The sequence below is a fragment of the Daphnia pulicaria genome, chromosome 12 (genome assembly GCF_021234035.1).
Source record: "Daphnia pulicaria isolate SC F1-1A chromosome 12, SC_F0-13Bv2, whole genome shotgun sequence".
In the NCBI taxonomy this organism is placed as follows: domain Eukaryota; kingdom Metazoa; phylum Arthropoda; class Branchiopoda; order Diplostraca; family Daphniidae; genus Daphnia; species Daphnia pulicaria.
The window spans coordinates 1145540-1160182 of record NC_060924.1 but is presented as its reverse complement, the minus strand read 5'-3'; the positions used below and the strand labels follow the sequence as shown (position 1 = coordinate 1160182).

The following is a 14643-nucleotide window of genomic DNA, read 5'->3' as shown; positions in this document are numbered from 1 at the left end:
AATAAAACACCAACTCTTCTCAATAAAGAACAGCAAACTACTGGTCCATTAGGCGGTCAGGCCACTGCGAACTCGGTAGTAATCGACAAAGCGTCGTTTTGGGCCTACAACAGGGAATTTTTTGAAAAAAGCAGTTCTGAGAAACGTTTGAAGGTCAATAATAATGTTGGTAATACGCAATTGTTTGTCAATAAGTTTCTATGGCCGATGACATCATTACACTGTCTTTGTACGCTTCCCATATTTCGAAAATGTCTTATAAAATATTAAAAAAAAAAACATGCATGTGTTGAGAACATACAAGTTCAAGGTTAGACAAATTCCACTTACCAATTTAGAGTTGTCAATGTCCGTTGCAGAATCCTGTGGCTGGCAAACTTCCAAAATCTCTCAAATTGACAAAAGATGTCCAAATCCCACAATCGTAAAAAATCATAAACTAATTAAACCTTTTTTTTTTTATTTAAAGCTTTTAATTGATAATTAACCCAAGCATGTCAAATTCAGCCCTATTATGAATTTGGACACAAATAGTTGGCAAATCATTGAACCACATGGAGATCTTTCCCTACTGTATAAGCGCACACATACATCCATTGGTCTTTTACTTTTTCGTAGGCATCCAATGCTGCAGGACGAGCGACTTCCCAGTTATATAAATCCCTATTATGGGTAAAACAGTTAGAAATTAAATATTCAATCCATTAATTGAAACCACATTTATACCTAAATATCGGTCGGCAATACTTCATCCGTCCTTGTGAAGTAGCAAATTCAACTGCTAAAGGAATCACTTCCTTAAATTGTGCTTTCAGACAAAGACGTAACCATCTTCACAGAAGTGTGCTTTATTAAAAACATCACAAAGTTCTTAAAAAAATAAAAAACAAAACATACCTGAACTTTATTGCAGCGTTCTGAATGCCGTTGAAACTGTACAGTTGTTGCATCTTCTCAATAGCTTGGCAAGACAAAGGCGGCCCCATTAACAACTGGGCTAAAAACTCTTGAATTTGAGCGGGCGACAATGTTTTTAAATCATCAGAAGACATTGACATTGGTTCGAGACAGCCCTGTTCGTTCCAATCACTCCATCGCTGACAAAGCACTTTGCAGGCTTTGGCTAAACTGTCATCATAGCTAACAATAGGCAGAACACAATGACAATATTGAAGAAATTTAAAATAGATAATGTTAATTACTTTACGAATGTTGGTGGCATTCCAGGAGAATGAAACCATGTTTCCCAATCAACTTGTTCCAGTTTTTCAGCGGCTGGGGTCTTTTGGAAGTAATGCTTGATATATTCAACAAAATCGTCCGTTTTTATTGAACGATATTGAAAATTGGCTATGTATGATTTAAGAAACGGGTCGAACTCGCCTTTAAAAATAACACATATTAAAAGTTGTACTGAACAGAGAACTATCAAAAAGGCAAAGTAGAAATTCGTTACCCGATCCTCCAACTAAGTCCTCTAGGTACCAGAGAAAAGCCTGTCCTTTTTCGTATGGAACAGTTGAAAAGGAATCATCCGGATCAATGCCAGTAAGATCTGGCATCAATGACGTCAACGGATTAGAAGCTCCCATTGATTCAATCTACACATAAAATTATTAGTAATGCACCAACTTATGTGGAATCAGTTCACAAAATATTGAATGTCATACTGTATCAGCTAAACATGTTTTCCCGCGAATTGCTGCAAAATGCCGAAAAGCTTCGCCATGTAGACGTCCGATTATTTTCCGCTCAACAAAAACTGTAAAACCTGATTTTTAAATTTTTTAAATGGTTTAAAATTAGAAGATTAAAATAAGCATTAGAAAAAAAGTAATTCAATATTCACCCTCATTCAGCCAAAAGTGTTCAAAGTTGCTGTTGGTGACTAAATTTCCAGTCCAGCTGTGAGCAAATTCATGCGCAACCATATTGACAAGCGAACGGTCCCCTGCCTTAAAAACAGTCATAACCAAAAAGTAACTGAATTTCATTTAGAGGAATTTACTATCACTGTTGGCGCGACAAAAGTCAAACACGGATTTTCCATGCCTCCGAATGGGAAAGAAGGAGGTAAAACCAACAAATCATACACTCCCCAGACATAAGGTCCACAAACATCTTCGGCAGCACTCAGTTGGGCTTCAGTCTACGAAAATGTAAAGCCTACAGTCAATGGGTTTCTTTAATGGCTGAAAATAAAATAGGTTTAAATACTTCAGCAAATTCGTAAGCAGCCTTATCGAGCATAGCAGGTTCGGCCCAAACATGGGAGCGTGGCCCTATCTGGCGAGATTGAAGATCTCCGGCAACGACAGCTAATCTAAAAAAACCAATATAAAATTATTTCAGTACATTTACGACATTAGGACTATCTGAATAGTACAGATAAGAGGGGATCAGAACCGGCTGATGAAAGCTATGAGTTTTTGTGTCACCAACTTGGACTGGCTCTCCCTGACGAATAGCACTCATCAATACAGTTAAATCATGCGGGGCGGATATCTGTAAAGAGGCCAATTCTTGATAAAAAGATCAAATCATTTTGAATTAGATGTGTATACCTTTGCTTCATAGGTAACCTTGTTGCTAGGAGTATCTTGACAGGGAACCAAAGATCGGCAATGAATAGCCTATACAAAAGAATTCTTCTTTTTAGTAACTCTTTTTTTTTTAGAATTTAGAAATTTGAAACTAACAGATTACCTGACATTGGCTAAAAAGGAAAGGGTGTTTTTTCCCCAAAGTTTGTTCTGGACTTAACCATTGCAAAGCTGTTGATTTTTGTGAAGTAGTATAATGCACTACAATTTTCTGCATAATGTAAAATTATGACAACTGATGTTTTACATTGAACCTTTTGAATTGAAATGTTTGAATGAATGTTTGAACTATTTAAAATATATATACTTTATTGTTTGACTGCTTGAGAAATGTATTTCCAGTTTTTCTCCAAAAGTTGTGGAGCTTGAGCCAAGTTCAAACTTTAGTAATTGTTTGGTTTCAAAGTCCTGTACCATTGATACAGTCAAGTCTCTGATGTCAAGAATCTGTGATTGACAACTCAAGGAATAAATACAGAATCATCTCACACAAAAAAACCAAACCAATGTTACTAACTTACCAAAAAGAATTTGCCTCAGCATTGACTTTTTCCACAGATAGCACAACATGACCAGATACAATTTTGGTGTCAAAATTGATTTCTAATTCAAGGTCCATGTGAGTCACTTTGACTTCATCTATATTTAAAAGAACATACATCAATTATAATCAACATCATTGTAAAATGCTGTACGTAGACACTAATAAATGCTATGACACCATATATAATTGGCAACATGCAAATTAAAATGCATTTAATTAGGAACCCAAATTATGACTGTTCAATCAATTGATTGAATACTGTGTGATTAATTACCAGGCCTCGAGAAGGAATTGGGATCTCCGGGACTCAATCGTTCGGCTGCCATATTTTCCTGCGTGAAGTGTAACAATTAGTGTTGAGAACAAAAATTCAGAACTCGGACGAACGACTCCGAGCAGAACTCAACGAGCATATATTATCTAAAAGTGGCACTCACAAAAAGGCAAGGAAATAAGAAGAGTCTGGGCCCTGGGGCACTGGGCTCAGGCCTCAGGCCACGCTGTTGCCAACTCGCTAGAAATCTACTTTTTGGGGCTGAGAATTTGCGGTCTGAGATTCTGACTTTCTGAGAAACGTTTGTTGTCAAGGGTGACCAAGGTCAATAACAATTTCAGAATACGCAATTGTTTCTCATTAAGTTTCCTTTTATCGCTTTAAATTAATTTTATGGCCGATGACATGATTACACTTGTCTTTGTACGCTTCCCATATTTTGTAACTGTCTCATCTCTAAAAATAAAATATGCATGTGTTATGACTTATGAGTACATATAAGTTCAATGTAACACAAATTCCACTTACCAATTGAGAGTTGTCAATGTCCGATGGAGAATCCTGTCGACAAACCTCCAAAATGTTTCATGACACCGATTAAACTTTGTGTTATATTATTCTGAATGTTGCACTTCACCTGCGTGTTTTCTTTCCGTAATAAAATACGTGATATAAAATATTCAACGATGCTGAGCATCTGAGGACACTCTTTCCGTAGTTTAACTGATTTAAAAATGACGAGATTAAATTGATCTGATTTACTGTTGAAATTAATATTTTTAAATTTTTATTTTAGAGATCACAAAAGTGTCCGGATATGGGACTCGAGCAATTCGCTTGCCGAAGAATATGTTCGTGTCTGTGCCTTTTCCCAACGTGTCCAGTACGCTTATCGTGATTCCTCTGATTCGTTTTATAATTGCAAAAACTTTAGCCACATAATGCTATTCGGCTCTTTCTCAGGCGACTCAGCTCTTGTTCAATGACATTTGCAATGATCAAAAATTTTTGGTAAGTTAAATTCCTAACTCTGTCAAGCCACTCAGAGTCACTATACAAGTCGTTTTTGTTTTGTTTTTTAATTCAAGATGAATGGAGAATATAGCTATTAGCTGGTAACTCACAAATAAAGCAGTAAACCCACAGTGCCGTCTTTTAGGCACAGGTGCATCATTCAGACAGTTGCTAGATCTGCATCCCAGTCATTTAACTTTCACATGTATTAGTTCCTGTCTGTTATTAACGTTTTAAAATTAATACATTCAATCCAGAATTAACAACCTGTGTAGACCTAGCTTAATCAATAAACACAGTTAACCATTTGGGATTATCAGTATATTTTTTATCACACTAAACGTAGCAGCTATCAAATGAAACACGGCCGGAAAATATACAGTTTCTGGAAAACCGAAAAGGAGGAAGGGCCTGCAACGGTCGGCCATCATGGAATGTACCTTACCCCACCCTCGTGAAAAACCTGAAAGGAGGAAGGGCCGCCAACGGTCGGCCGTCGGCCATTATGGATTTTGTATCTTACCCCACCTTCGTGAAAATGTGAAGGGTGTAGAAAATTCTTTTGGTGTTGCGTTGTGAATTCGAACGAGCATTCTTGTTTTTAGACTCGATAATATTTTATTTCATTTTTTACAAGCAGAAAAAGGGTGTAAGATGCTCCCGATTTGGCTTGACAGGTGCACCGGCTATTTGATAACAACGTCTTAACTTAACTTATTTAAACCTAAGCCTTTTTATTTATGATCACACTATTCAAAATATAGACTCAAGAGACAAAGAATTCTCCGGATGGGGGTGAGGCGCTCTATTCGAGGAGACGTATTGAAATTTAAATAACAGAATTGAAGGAATACAATAATTTGTAGGGAATTGTTCGTTATAGAATTGAAAGGATGTGACAGCGAGCAGAGTTACGACTGGATGGTTACTGACGTTGTCATCATCTTATATACTAGCTGACCAACGCCCTTGGTGGTTGCCTCGGTTAAATTTATATAGCAACAGCGTATTATTTGCTCATTATTTTTAACTGGCCAATAGAAGTCGAAAACTCAAATCCATACAAATGTCAAGTGCGAGCCAAGTTGACCTGCTCGTGGGTATCGTCTTAGCTTCGTTTAGAAAAGACGTAATTTTGTACCATCTGCATTGCCTTGGTTTTGCCATGAATCAATTGAAAGTGAGCACTGCATCTTTTTATATATTTTCCAAATTTTTTGTTTTATTTTGTTTAAGTTATCTGGGAATGCCATCCTGTGTGCACGATGTGCTGTGTGCTTGTCTTAATTTTCTTGAGACTATCTGGTGGTTCGTGGTTGTCTGTTTCCTTTTAAAATTAAAATACACTGTACGCTAAAAAGCACTACACTTCGCGAAATTTTGCGAGATTCAACCGAACTTGATTACCCCTCAAATGATGTTGCGAATTGTTAGGTTTACCAGGCATATGTAATCTATTCTGGTAATTATTGGCATCGCATTTCGTTTATCCTTTATGTGAGTTTGAAAATTCCACATTTGAATATCTTTTGCTATCGTCAACTGGTGTATTGGTAAACCCCAATTAAAATGTTATTTGCTCCGATATCCTTGGACGGAGGAATCGTATTAAGCCACTTCCATTAATAAATTATCTTTATAAACTGAAATAAATAATCCAGACATTAAAAACTTTTAAACCAATGTATTGAAAACAAAAAAAAATTGTCGTGTCAATACCACATGAAACAAACAGCAAAATATGCGTGTTTTAGTTGTTCTTAGCAAGAAAATAACTGAAAATGAAAGCTGACTTTCTCCAACGGGAATAACTCCATGTTAAAAAAGGTAACAGAAAGGAAATAGACTGACAAAACAGTATTGAATGAATGAGGCCTTTCTAGACAGTGAGAACCATTTGCTGCAAGTCGCACAACAACGCCGGATTATCTTTCTTCATCTTTTTCCAGTTGTCCGTTGCCATGACTTTATCTAGAAAAACAATCAGAACAACGATTAATTCAAGAATATTTTTTTTAATCAAATGATTCTAACATGAACTTACTTGGATAACTGCGGAAGTATTCGATGGCAAATTTCTTCAGGTGCTCCGCTGGATGGTGGGTGGTGAGGGTCAGCAAATCCAGGCAGTTCTTGGCTGACATCTTGCGAATCAGATGAGATTCACAACGAGTTTTCAATTGATCCAGCAAATACTTCTCCGCAGCAGCCAAAAGCCCCAGTGCCATAGTGTCCATGGCTGTTGATTGTGGCGAGCCAGTGTACAAGTAACGAAGAACTTCTTGAAAGACATCGGGATCGACGTCCTCCACTTCCACATGTCCGGACAGCAACTCTTTCGTGGGGTGCTGAAACATTGCTGCAAACACCGGACTCCTCATGGCCAAAATGTTCTTGTGGGCTGCCAATTTGCGGCCACGGACGTTAAAGGTGAAATCACTAAACAGCATTTTTTCAAAAGATTCTTCGAGCTGACGAAGAATAAGATCGAGATCGTCGTCTCTGATCGAGATCGTCTTGTGAAGATGCCTCTCCGTAGCTGCAACCTTGCCCGCTTGCTGGGCTCTGATCATACTTTTGATTTTGCAGGCAATGGTGATATTTCCATTCATAAAATCCATAGACTCTAACAGCACTTTCTTGTTCATTATAAACAAAAGTGAACGTACAGCACCTTTGGAAATACCGATGGTAGCTGTTTTCTCGCTAATTGCAAGGCTAATTGCCTCGTATTTTTCTTTGAAAATGGCAAATTCAACTCGAATCGGATAATTTGAACTGTTGGAATGACGATCCAAATATATTCTTACAATGCAATCATATGTCGTATCGAGAGTCAGAAAAAATTTGCTATCAGAAAACTCTGCCGATTTCAACGTTTCCCATATTCCCAAATCGCCAAAAAACGCTGATCTCTCAATCGTCCATTCGAAATTGATTTCATTAATCACACCCTTCGTTTGGCAACAATAAGATGAAATCGCCGGTAGTTCCGATTTCGTTGAAGGGGCAGAGTTAGCGATGACTTGTGTCTCCATTTTAACTGCACAATATACGGCCAACAAGATCACAATAATGAAACAACGCTTTCACTGGAGGACGAATAAAACACCCAACTCTTCTCAATAAAGAATTACAGCAACTACTGGGCCCATCAGGCCACTGCGAACAAAAATCGACAAAGCGTCGTTTTGGGTCTACAGCAACAGGGAATTTTTTGGAAAAAGCAGTTCTGAGAAACGTTTGAAGGTCAATAACAATGTTGGTAATACGCAATTGTTTGTCAATAAGTTTCTATGGCCGATGATATCATTACACTTGTCTTTGTACGCTTCCCATATTTCGAAAATGTCTTATAAAATATTTAAAAAAAAACATGCATGTGTTGAGAACATACAAGTTCAAGGTAAGACAAATTCCACTTACCAATTCAGAGTTGTCAATGTCCGATGCAGAATCATGTGGCCGGCAAACTGCCAAAGTCTCTCAAATTGACAAAGGATGTCAAAATCCCACAATCATAAAAAACCATAAATTAATTAAACCTTCTTTCCATCCTCTTGCTAGATGTCTGAGAAGAGAATTTTTATTGTTTTTTATTGACATGCGCGGATCTTATGTTGTGTGTGATTTCCCGCAAGGCTCCACATCTCCGCTGCGTGTGGTTGGGACCTATAAATATCGAACGAATTCATCTCGTCAGTCATCCCACCGCAGCTGCCGACCTGAACGCTTCTTTCACGCTCCTTGTCCCGAAAGAATTATCAAGATGACCAAATCCTCTACATCCGTATCTTCTTTAATGGTAACTATATCTCCGACTTTTTTCTTACATTTCAAATAGTTTAAAATCAACTTAGCCAAGCCTTATTTTTATACGTGTATATTGTTCATGTTCGTTATTGATAGATGGCAACGGCCTGTTGTTTCCTTATGGCCACTACGGCCCAAGGGACAATAAGTCCTTGGCTAAATAGACCCCAGCAATTTAATCGTTTCTTCCTGGCCCGTCCATTGCCGTCTGAGAATAACTTTCAACTTGATAACGAATACGACGGTCGCCTTATGGAGGAAATACCAACGGAAATTGTGATAAACGGCCCGGAAGCTAGAGCGCCCGGTAGGTTGAATAGGCCTAGTACCTTTTTGTCATCAGGTAAAATATAACCAAAAAATTTCAAAAACAAATCTAGTTATTATTTATTAAACCGCCCAATAATATTAAATGTATGGTATATTTAATTTAAAGGTGATTCCAGCGCATCTGGAGAAAGAACTTTTCAGGCGTTCGCCAATCTCTTTGCTTCGAGGCAACTGTGCCCAACTTGTCCCGGTTGCCCGTCCTGTCCCAATTGCCCCGCATGCCCTTCAAATACCTGCCCGGTATGCCCGACGTGCACTCAGACTCAATGCCCGCCAATTCCGGCCGCATGCCCCGGAACAACAAATGCAGCTGACCCTATTTTAATGACAATTAACGGCGCCACAGGTAAAATAATAATGCGTATAACCTATACAAAAGTTTTTGAATTTTATTTTTAATGTAAATACATTACGATTGTTTTTGTTCTTTTGAAAACAGCTTGCACGGATGCTGCCACGGGAGCCAACAACTTCGGTACTGGCGGCTGCACACGGGTAACAGCGGCGCCAACCGGAGTGTTCACCGTCTCCTTTACTGGTGGTGCCAATGCCGCTGGTCCTTACCCAACGGCTTTCATCGGTATCGTGGCAACTTGTCCCAATACCAAAATCACAGTGAAATGTGGAACATTCGCGACAGCTGTGGTCACAACAGTAAGTTTATGATTTCACTTAAGAAAGGCGTTCCATTATAGTGAATCAAGTCAAAGTTGATAATCAAGGATCAACTATAACAACATCAATTTCTTTTAAAATTTTCAGCAAACCAAAGCAATCACAACGGGAGGTTCAGCCACGGAGGCTGGATCTGCGATGATTACAGTTGGCCGAGGCACTCAAGCTATCGACAGCGTCTCTTGTACTTGGACAGCATCTGTTTAAAAATTGAGGAGTACTATTTCGTCGTCTTGGCTGATGACCTTTTTGTTTAAGCCTTTAAAAATACTGCTTTATTCGATTGGTTAGGTCTAACAGACATTATTTAGATTACTTGTTCAGCTCGAATTGTCCGGGAATCTTATATTTGTATGTGACTATCTATTCACGCTCTGGTGGTGGTTGATTTCTTTAAAAAAAATCACAATATACTGCACGTAAAAACAAGTTCCATTTCACGAAGCCATATGTTAGAAACAGCAAAAGCATTTTCCTTCCTTGTCCAGTCGGTGTATAAATTCTTATTTTTTAAAAAAAAGACACTTTATTTAAATTTTATCCTAAATTAATGTAACAGTTCCTTTATAAATTTAAGTTACCCCCACTACTACAAGGATAATAGGATTGCATAAAATCAATTCAATTATTAGGAGGGTTTAAAGGACTATATAGCCCACATCGATTAATGAAACTCGATGGGGGGTCTTCAATTAATGAAATTCAAACCGGATTTGATATTATCCTTCAAATACCACACACGTGCTTCCAAACATAGCCGGGAGTTAGTGGATACGTACGATGAACTAGGAGAACTCTCGGTTGTCGCCCATGAATGTTGCCCAATTCAGACGCCATCATATCTCCGACGAAGGTTACAAGGTTATCATGTGCATGTAATCCAATCTTTTTTCTCTCGATTTTGGAAAACAGTTGGCACTGCGAATTCACTTTGTTATGCGTTCCATTTTTTAAAAAGACGTGAACGAATTTACATGTTGTTTAAATGCTCGACAAATTTTATCCTGTCGTCGACAACATTCCCATCCTTTATTCATCCTAAAATTTGCCGCATTCTCGTCGAGGGGCCTTGTATAAAAATTGTAAAACAGCATTATTCCAACTCTGGTAGCTCAGAATTTTAAAAAATAATTATTTTCGAATCCGTTCGAATCGTGAGCTGTAAGCCATCCGTCAAAAACTTTTATGCGGGACGTCGTCGGAGTCACAAATATGAACGTACCTCGTAAATATCTCTTGTCCGGTATGTTTGGAAGTTGCAGTACCTATAATTCCAGGGTTGAATAAATGGGTAAAAGTCATTTGTACCATGTCTAGTCATGCCATTGTTAAATGATAATTTTGGAACTAAAAATTTTTCGTCCAGTTGAAAACGCAAATCCTATAAACGATGTGAATTGTATTATTCTATTTATGGGTTTCAAAAGCAGCGGGCAGCGGCGGGGATTCCCGCAAGCCTCCGCTCTGTACCGGCCTGTAGTATATAAATATCGGACGGTCTCATCTCGTCAGTCATCACAACCCACAATTGCCGGCCTGTAGCGCATCTTGTCCCGAGATAATTCTATTTAGTAGAACTCCCGAAAAATCTTATCAATTTTGCATCATGGCTAAAACTAATACTTCTTCCATTTCTATGTTGTTGGTAGGCCTAATTATATTATTTTTGTTGAATTTTTCATTCAGAATTTAATAAGATAAGTTTCAGTTCTCTTTGTGTGTCTAAACATTTTAGTTTAGTCTTATAATGTCCTATGGTATTCGTTTATCTTTAGATGGCTTTGCTGGCCTGTTCCTGGCTCATGGCAACTACGGCCGAAAATCCTTCGCGAACTGAACGCCAGTACACGTTGAATGGCGATTATACCATTCCTTATTACGGCCCCCTTATGGATTTGCCGAGTTTCAATTACATCCCGGAGACTAGAGCAAATAATTATTTTAACAGACCCTTTTTCACGTCGCCACCTGGTATGATCATCAGCAATTGTCAAATTTTCTTTATCGAATCGTCTCAATAAAATCCATTTTGCACACAGCAGCTTCTTCCGGAGAAAGGACGTTCCAGACATTCATCAATCTTCTTTCTGGGAGGCCTCTGCTGTGTCCAGCATGTCCTACTTGCCCAACATGTCCTGTGTGCCCAGTTGTCCCGGTGATTCCAGCCCAAGCAATTACTGTAACCCCGGCCGTTGGAGGTAGCTAATATTTAACAATCTCAAATTGTTTAGTTTCGTTTATCCTTTTTTATTTTCAATTTTTGGAGAATTGTTTCTTATAACTGCCTTTGTGATTCAGAGTGTCTTACGACTGCTATTTTGAATACCGCTTCTGTGGCACCTTGCTCGCGTGTATCGGCTGCTCCCAAAGGAACAATTGACGTCACATTTTCCGATACGGGTAAATTGCAAACGGTTACCATTGGAATCGTCGCCGTTGCGCCCAATACTCAAATACAATTGACTTGCAAAGCCATTCCCACAGGCGGTGACTCAGTGGCCAAAACGGTAAAATGATTGTCTAATTCAAAATTATTTTTCAACTTCATTTATAAATTGAAATCTGTTAATATTTAATTTTTTTAAATTTTATTTCATTCTCTATCTACTCTATTTATTTATTCATTTTTGATTATCAAATAATAATTTTTTTCGATTTCGTTGTTATAGCAAGTCGGTGCCATAGCAAAGGACATCCCGATAACATCGAATGGATTTTTGCAAATTATTGCGTCGGGTGCTGGTGCCCCGGATACTGCAATCAAGTTGACTTGCTCGTGGGTATCGTCTTAGCTTCATTTGGATATAAGCCGTATCATTTGACACCATCTGAATTTCTTTTTGGGTTTACCATCAATCAATTTGAAGTGAGCCCACACGAAGATATAATTCTTTCTGTTATACGATTATTGTCAACTGCATTTTATTAGACTGTTCAATTTTGGGGTTTTATTCTGTTTTAGTTAGATCTGGGAATCCTATATCTGTAGGTATGCTTGTTCATAGTTCCACATAGTTCATACTTTATCAGGTGGTTGCCTGTTTCTTTTTTCAAATTCAAATACACAACTGCACAATATAAACTTTGCGAATTTCAACCGGGTTCGACATTGCCCTTGAAATGTCGCGCACACGTACTCGTTGGATGTATAGTACGATGAACTAGGAAATATACTCAGCTGTCGGCCGTGGGTTTATAGCAATTTACATGGCATCTTCGACTTTGTTTGGGAGACTATAAAGCTTGTCGAGTCCTTCTTTTCTCTCGGTTTTGGCAAACAGTTGGCACCGAATTTATTATTTTGAACTGTGTAAGAAAAAGACGCGATGAATTTGCATGTGGAATAAATGTTGGCGAATGCTACATAACCTTCCTCCTCCTTTCATCCCAAATAAAATTTGCCGCTTTCCAGTCAAAGGTACATTGCGACTGCGGTAGCAATTTATTTAACAAAAAATAATAGTAAATTTTTAAATCCATTTTGGGTGTGCGCTGGGGCATCAGGGCATCGGTCGAAGGGAGGTTGTCGTGGTGTCACCATGATCGTAAGAATCTGTTGTCCGGTATATTAGACATTGTCCCCAAACCCTTGGGGATTGAATATATATGGACAAAAGTCATTTATACCTTGTTAAATGATAATATGGAAAATAAAATTTATTTCTCCAGTCGACTTGTACAACTTATGTTATTCTCTTTATGGGTCCTGAATGTTACAAGCGCAGCGGAGATCCCTGTGCAGGTCTCCGCCGTGTTGAGCTGGGCGTATAAATATCGGACGGTCTCATCTCGGTAGTCACCACACTGCAATCGCCGGCCTGTAGCGCATCTTGTCCAAGGGTTAATTCTATTTAGTAGAACTCCCGAAAAATTCGATTAGATTTGCATCATGTCTAAAATTTCTCCATCCACTTCTTTGTTGTTGGTAATTATTTCTCTGGCTTATTTTGTTATAGGCCTAATAATTCAAAATCAAGTTCTATTTCTGTTTAAGTAAAAGATTATTCTTTTTTTAATTTTTAAACCTTATTACGCGGTACGCTGTAATCGTTTATCTTTAGATGGCTGTGCTGTCCTGTTCCTGGCTCATGGCAACTACGGCCGAAGAGAACATAAAAAATCCTTCACGAACTGAACGCCAGTATTCACTGAATGGCGATTATGCCGTTCCTTATTACGGCCCCATCCTGGAATTGCCGAGTTTCAGTTACAACACGGAGACTAGAGCACCTAATTATTTGAACAGACCTTTTTTCACGGCGGCACCTGGTATGATCAGCAATTTCAAAATTCTTTATCAAATCGTCTCTGTAAAAATTAATTTTGCGCACAGCTTCCGGAGAAAGGACATTTCAAACGCTGGTCAATCTTCTCTCTGGGAGGCCTCTGTGTCCAGCATGTCCTACTTGCCCAACATGTCCTAGCTGCCCAACATGCCCGGTAATGTCAGAACAAGCGATATCCGTATCCTTGCCACCTGCAGGTAAAAAAATCTTTTAAAATATTATGTTAATTGATTTTCCGGGTGAGTGATCCTAATCGTACTGTTTGTGGATATTAGAGTGTCTTAAAAGTGCTGTGTTGGATAGTGCTTCCGCTTTTCTACCTTGCTCACGTGTATTGGCAGCTCCCAAAGGCAGTATTGAAATCACATTTACTGCCGAACAAAGTATCGCTATTGGAATCGTCGCCGTCGCGCCCAATACTCAAATCTCGTTGACTTGCACGACCATTTCAACCGTTTCAAAAACGGTAAGTTGTCCTTGACTCCATTTGTAGTTTTCAACTTAATTCAAATGGGCATATTGTAGTTTAAATGTATAGTTTCTTTCGATCGCTTGCAATTAAAAATAAAAACTTGTGTTTTTCTGTCGTGATTTATAGCAAGATGGAGCCATAACAGCGAACAAGGCGGTAATTTCCAAAGGTTTCGTTCAAATTGTCGCTACCGGCGCCAACGCTACTCCATTTGGGAAGTTGGTCTGCACGTGGGTATCGTCTTAGATACCGGAAACTATACCGAATCGTTTATCCCACACAACAATTCCTCGGATTACGCAGTACTTATCAATTCATAGTCGTTGGCAATTTGACATCGTCGCATATTAGCCTTCATATGAGCTGAAACGTTCTATCTATAATCATATTTGTTGCGATTTTGTCAATGTAGTATAGGCTAAACAGTTGCTTTTTTAATTAGACTTTAATCAGTCAAGTCCCCTGGGGTGTTTTCTATTTCATCTGTCGATCTATTTATTCTGGTGCTGGTTTCCTTTGTGCTTCAAATTAAGACCATTGTAATACAATTAGTCAATATAGCAAGATAAATTTACTTTGCGATTATGAAAACACGCAAGCAGCTCTGCAAATATCGCCAGAGCTGTCGGATT

General features: G+C 38.5%; 6 protein-coding genes across 9 annotated transcripts in view; 4 read left to right on the top strand and 2 right to left on the bottom strand.

The window, feature by feature from the left end:
- The window catches only part of LOC124316246, a 686332-nt gene that overhangs the window by 568592 nt on the left and 103097 nt on the right, over positions 1-14643 (top strand). The window lies entirely within an intron of this gene.
- Positions 472-3601, bottom strand: LOC124316206 (leukotriene A-4 hydrolase-like). Its single transcript, XM_046782013.1, has 16 exons — positions 3585-3601; positions 3422-3479; positions 3128-3242; positions 2911-3051; positions 2707-2818; positions 2565-2633; positions 2387-2505; positions 2218-2323; positions 2009-2149; positions 1850-1955; positions 1671-1771; positions 1457-1601; positions 1203-1383; positions 898-1140; positions 727-831; positions 472-663 (listed from the first exon to the last, which is right to left on the bottom strand). The coding sequence occupies exons 2-16, from the start codon at positions 3471-3473 to the stop codon at positions 543-545; spliced, it is 1857 nt and encodes a 618-aa protein (XP_046637969.1). The 5' UTR covers positions 3474-3479; positions 3585-3601; the 3' UTR covers positions 472-542.
- On the bottom strand, positions 6121-6695 carry LOC124316601 (TD and POZ domain-containing protein 4-like). Its single transcript, XM_046782621.1, has 2 exons — positions 6480-6695; positions 6121-6406 (listed from the first exon to the last, which is right to left on the bottom strand). Exons 1-2 carry the CDS (start codon positions 6670-6672, stop codon positions 6315-6317), a joined length of 285 nt encoding a protein of 94 aa, XP_046638577.1. The 5' UTR covers positions 6673-6695; the 3' UTR covers positions 6121-6314.
- Positions 8131-9679, top strand: LOC124316410. Of its 2 annotated transcripts, none has more exons than XM_046782342.1 (5): positions 8131-8240; positions 8345-8555; positions 8685-8924; positions 9018-9232; positions 9341-9679. In XM_046782342.1, exons 1-5 carry the CDS (start codon positions 8205-8207, stop codon positions 9458-9460), a joined length of 822 nt encoding a protein of 273 aa, XP_046638298.1. In that variant the 5' UTR covers positions 8131-8204; the 3' UTR covers positions 9461-9679. The 2 variants fall into 2 exon arrangements, with proteins under 2 accessions (XP_046638298.1, XP_046638297.1); XM_046782341.1 differs by having other exon boundaries at positions 8345-8591.
- Positions 10778-12335, top strand: LOC124316514. Of its 2 annotated transcripts, none has more exons than XM_046782505.1 (5): positions 10778-10898; positions 11029-11224; positions 11296-11451; positions 11552-11760; positions 11923-12335. In XM_046782505.1, exons 1-5 carry the CDS (start codon positions 10860-10862, stop codon positions 12043-12045), a joined length of 723 nt encoding a protein of 240 aa, XP_046638461.1. In that variant the 5' UTR covers positions 10778-10859; the 3' UTR covers positions 12046-12335. The 2 variants fall into 2 exon arrangements, with proteins under 2 accessions (XP_046638461.1, XP_046638460.1); XM_046782504.1 differs by having other exon boundaries at positions 11293-11451; positions 11923-12333.
- LOC124316522 lies at positions 10779-14572 on the top strand. Of its 2 annotated transcripts, XM_046782515.1 has the most exons (6): positions 10779-10844; positions 13128-13178; positions 13315-13522; positions 13584-13736; positions 13815-14005; positions 14138-14572. In XM_046782515.1, exons 2-6 carry the CDS (start codon positions 13143-13145, stop codon positions 14255-14257), a joined length of 708 nt encoding a protein of 235 aa, XP_046638471.1. In that variant the 5' UTR covers positions 10779-10844; positions 13128-13142; the 3' UTR covers positions 14258-14572. The 2 variants fall into 2 exon arrangements, with proteins under 2 accessions (XP_046638471.1, XP_046638470.1); XM_046782514.1 differs by lacking the exon at positions 10779-10844 and having other exon boundaries at positions 13039-13178.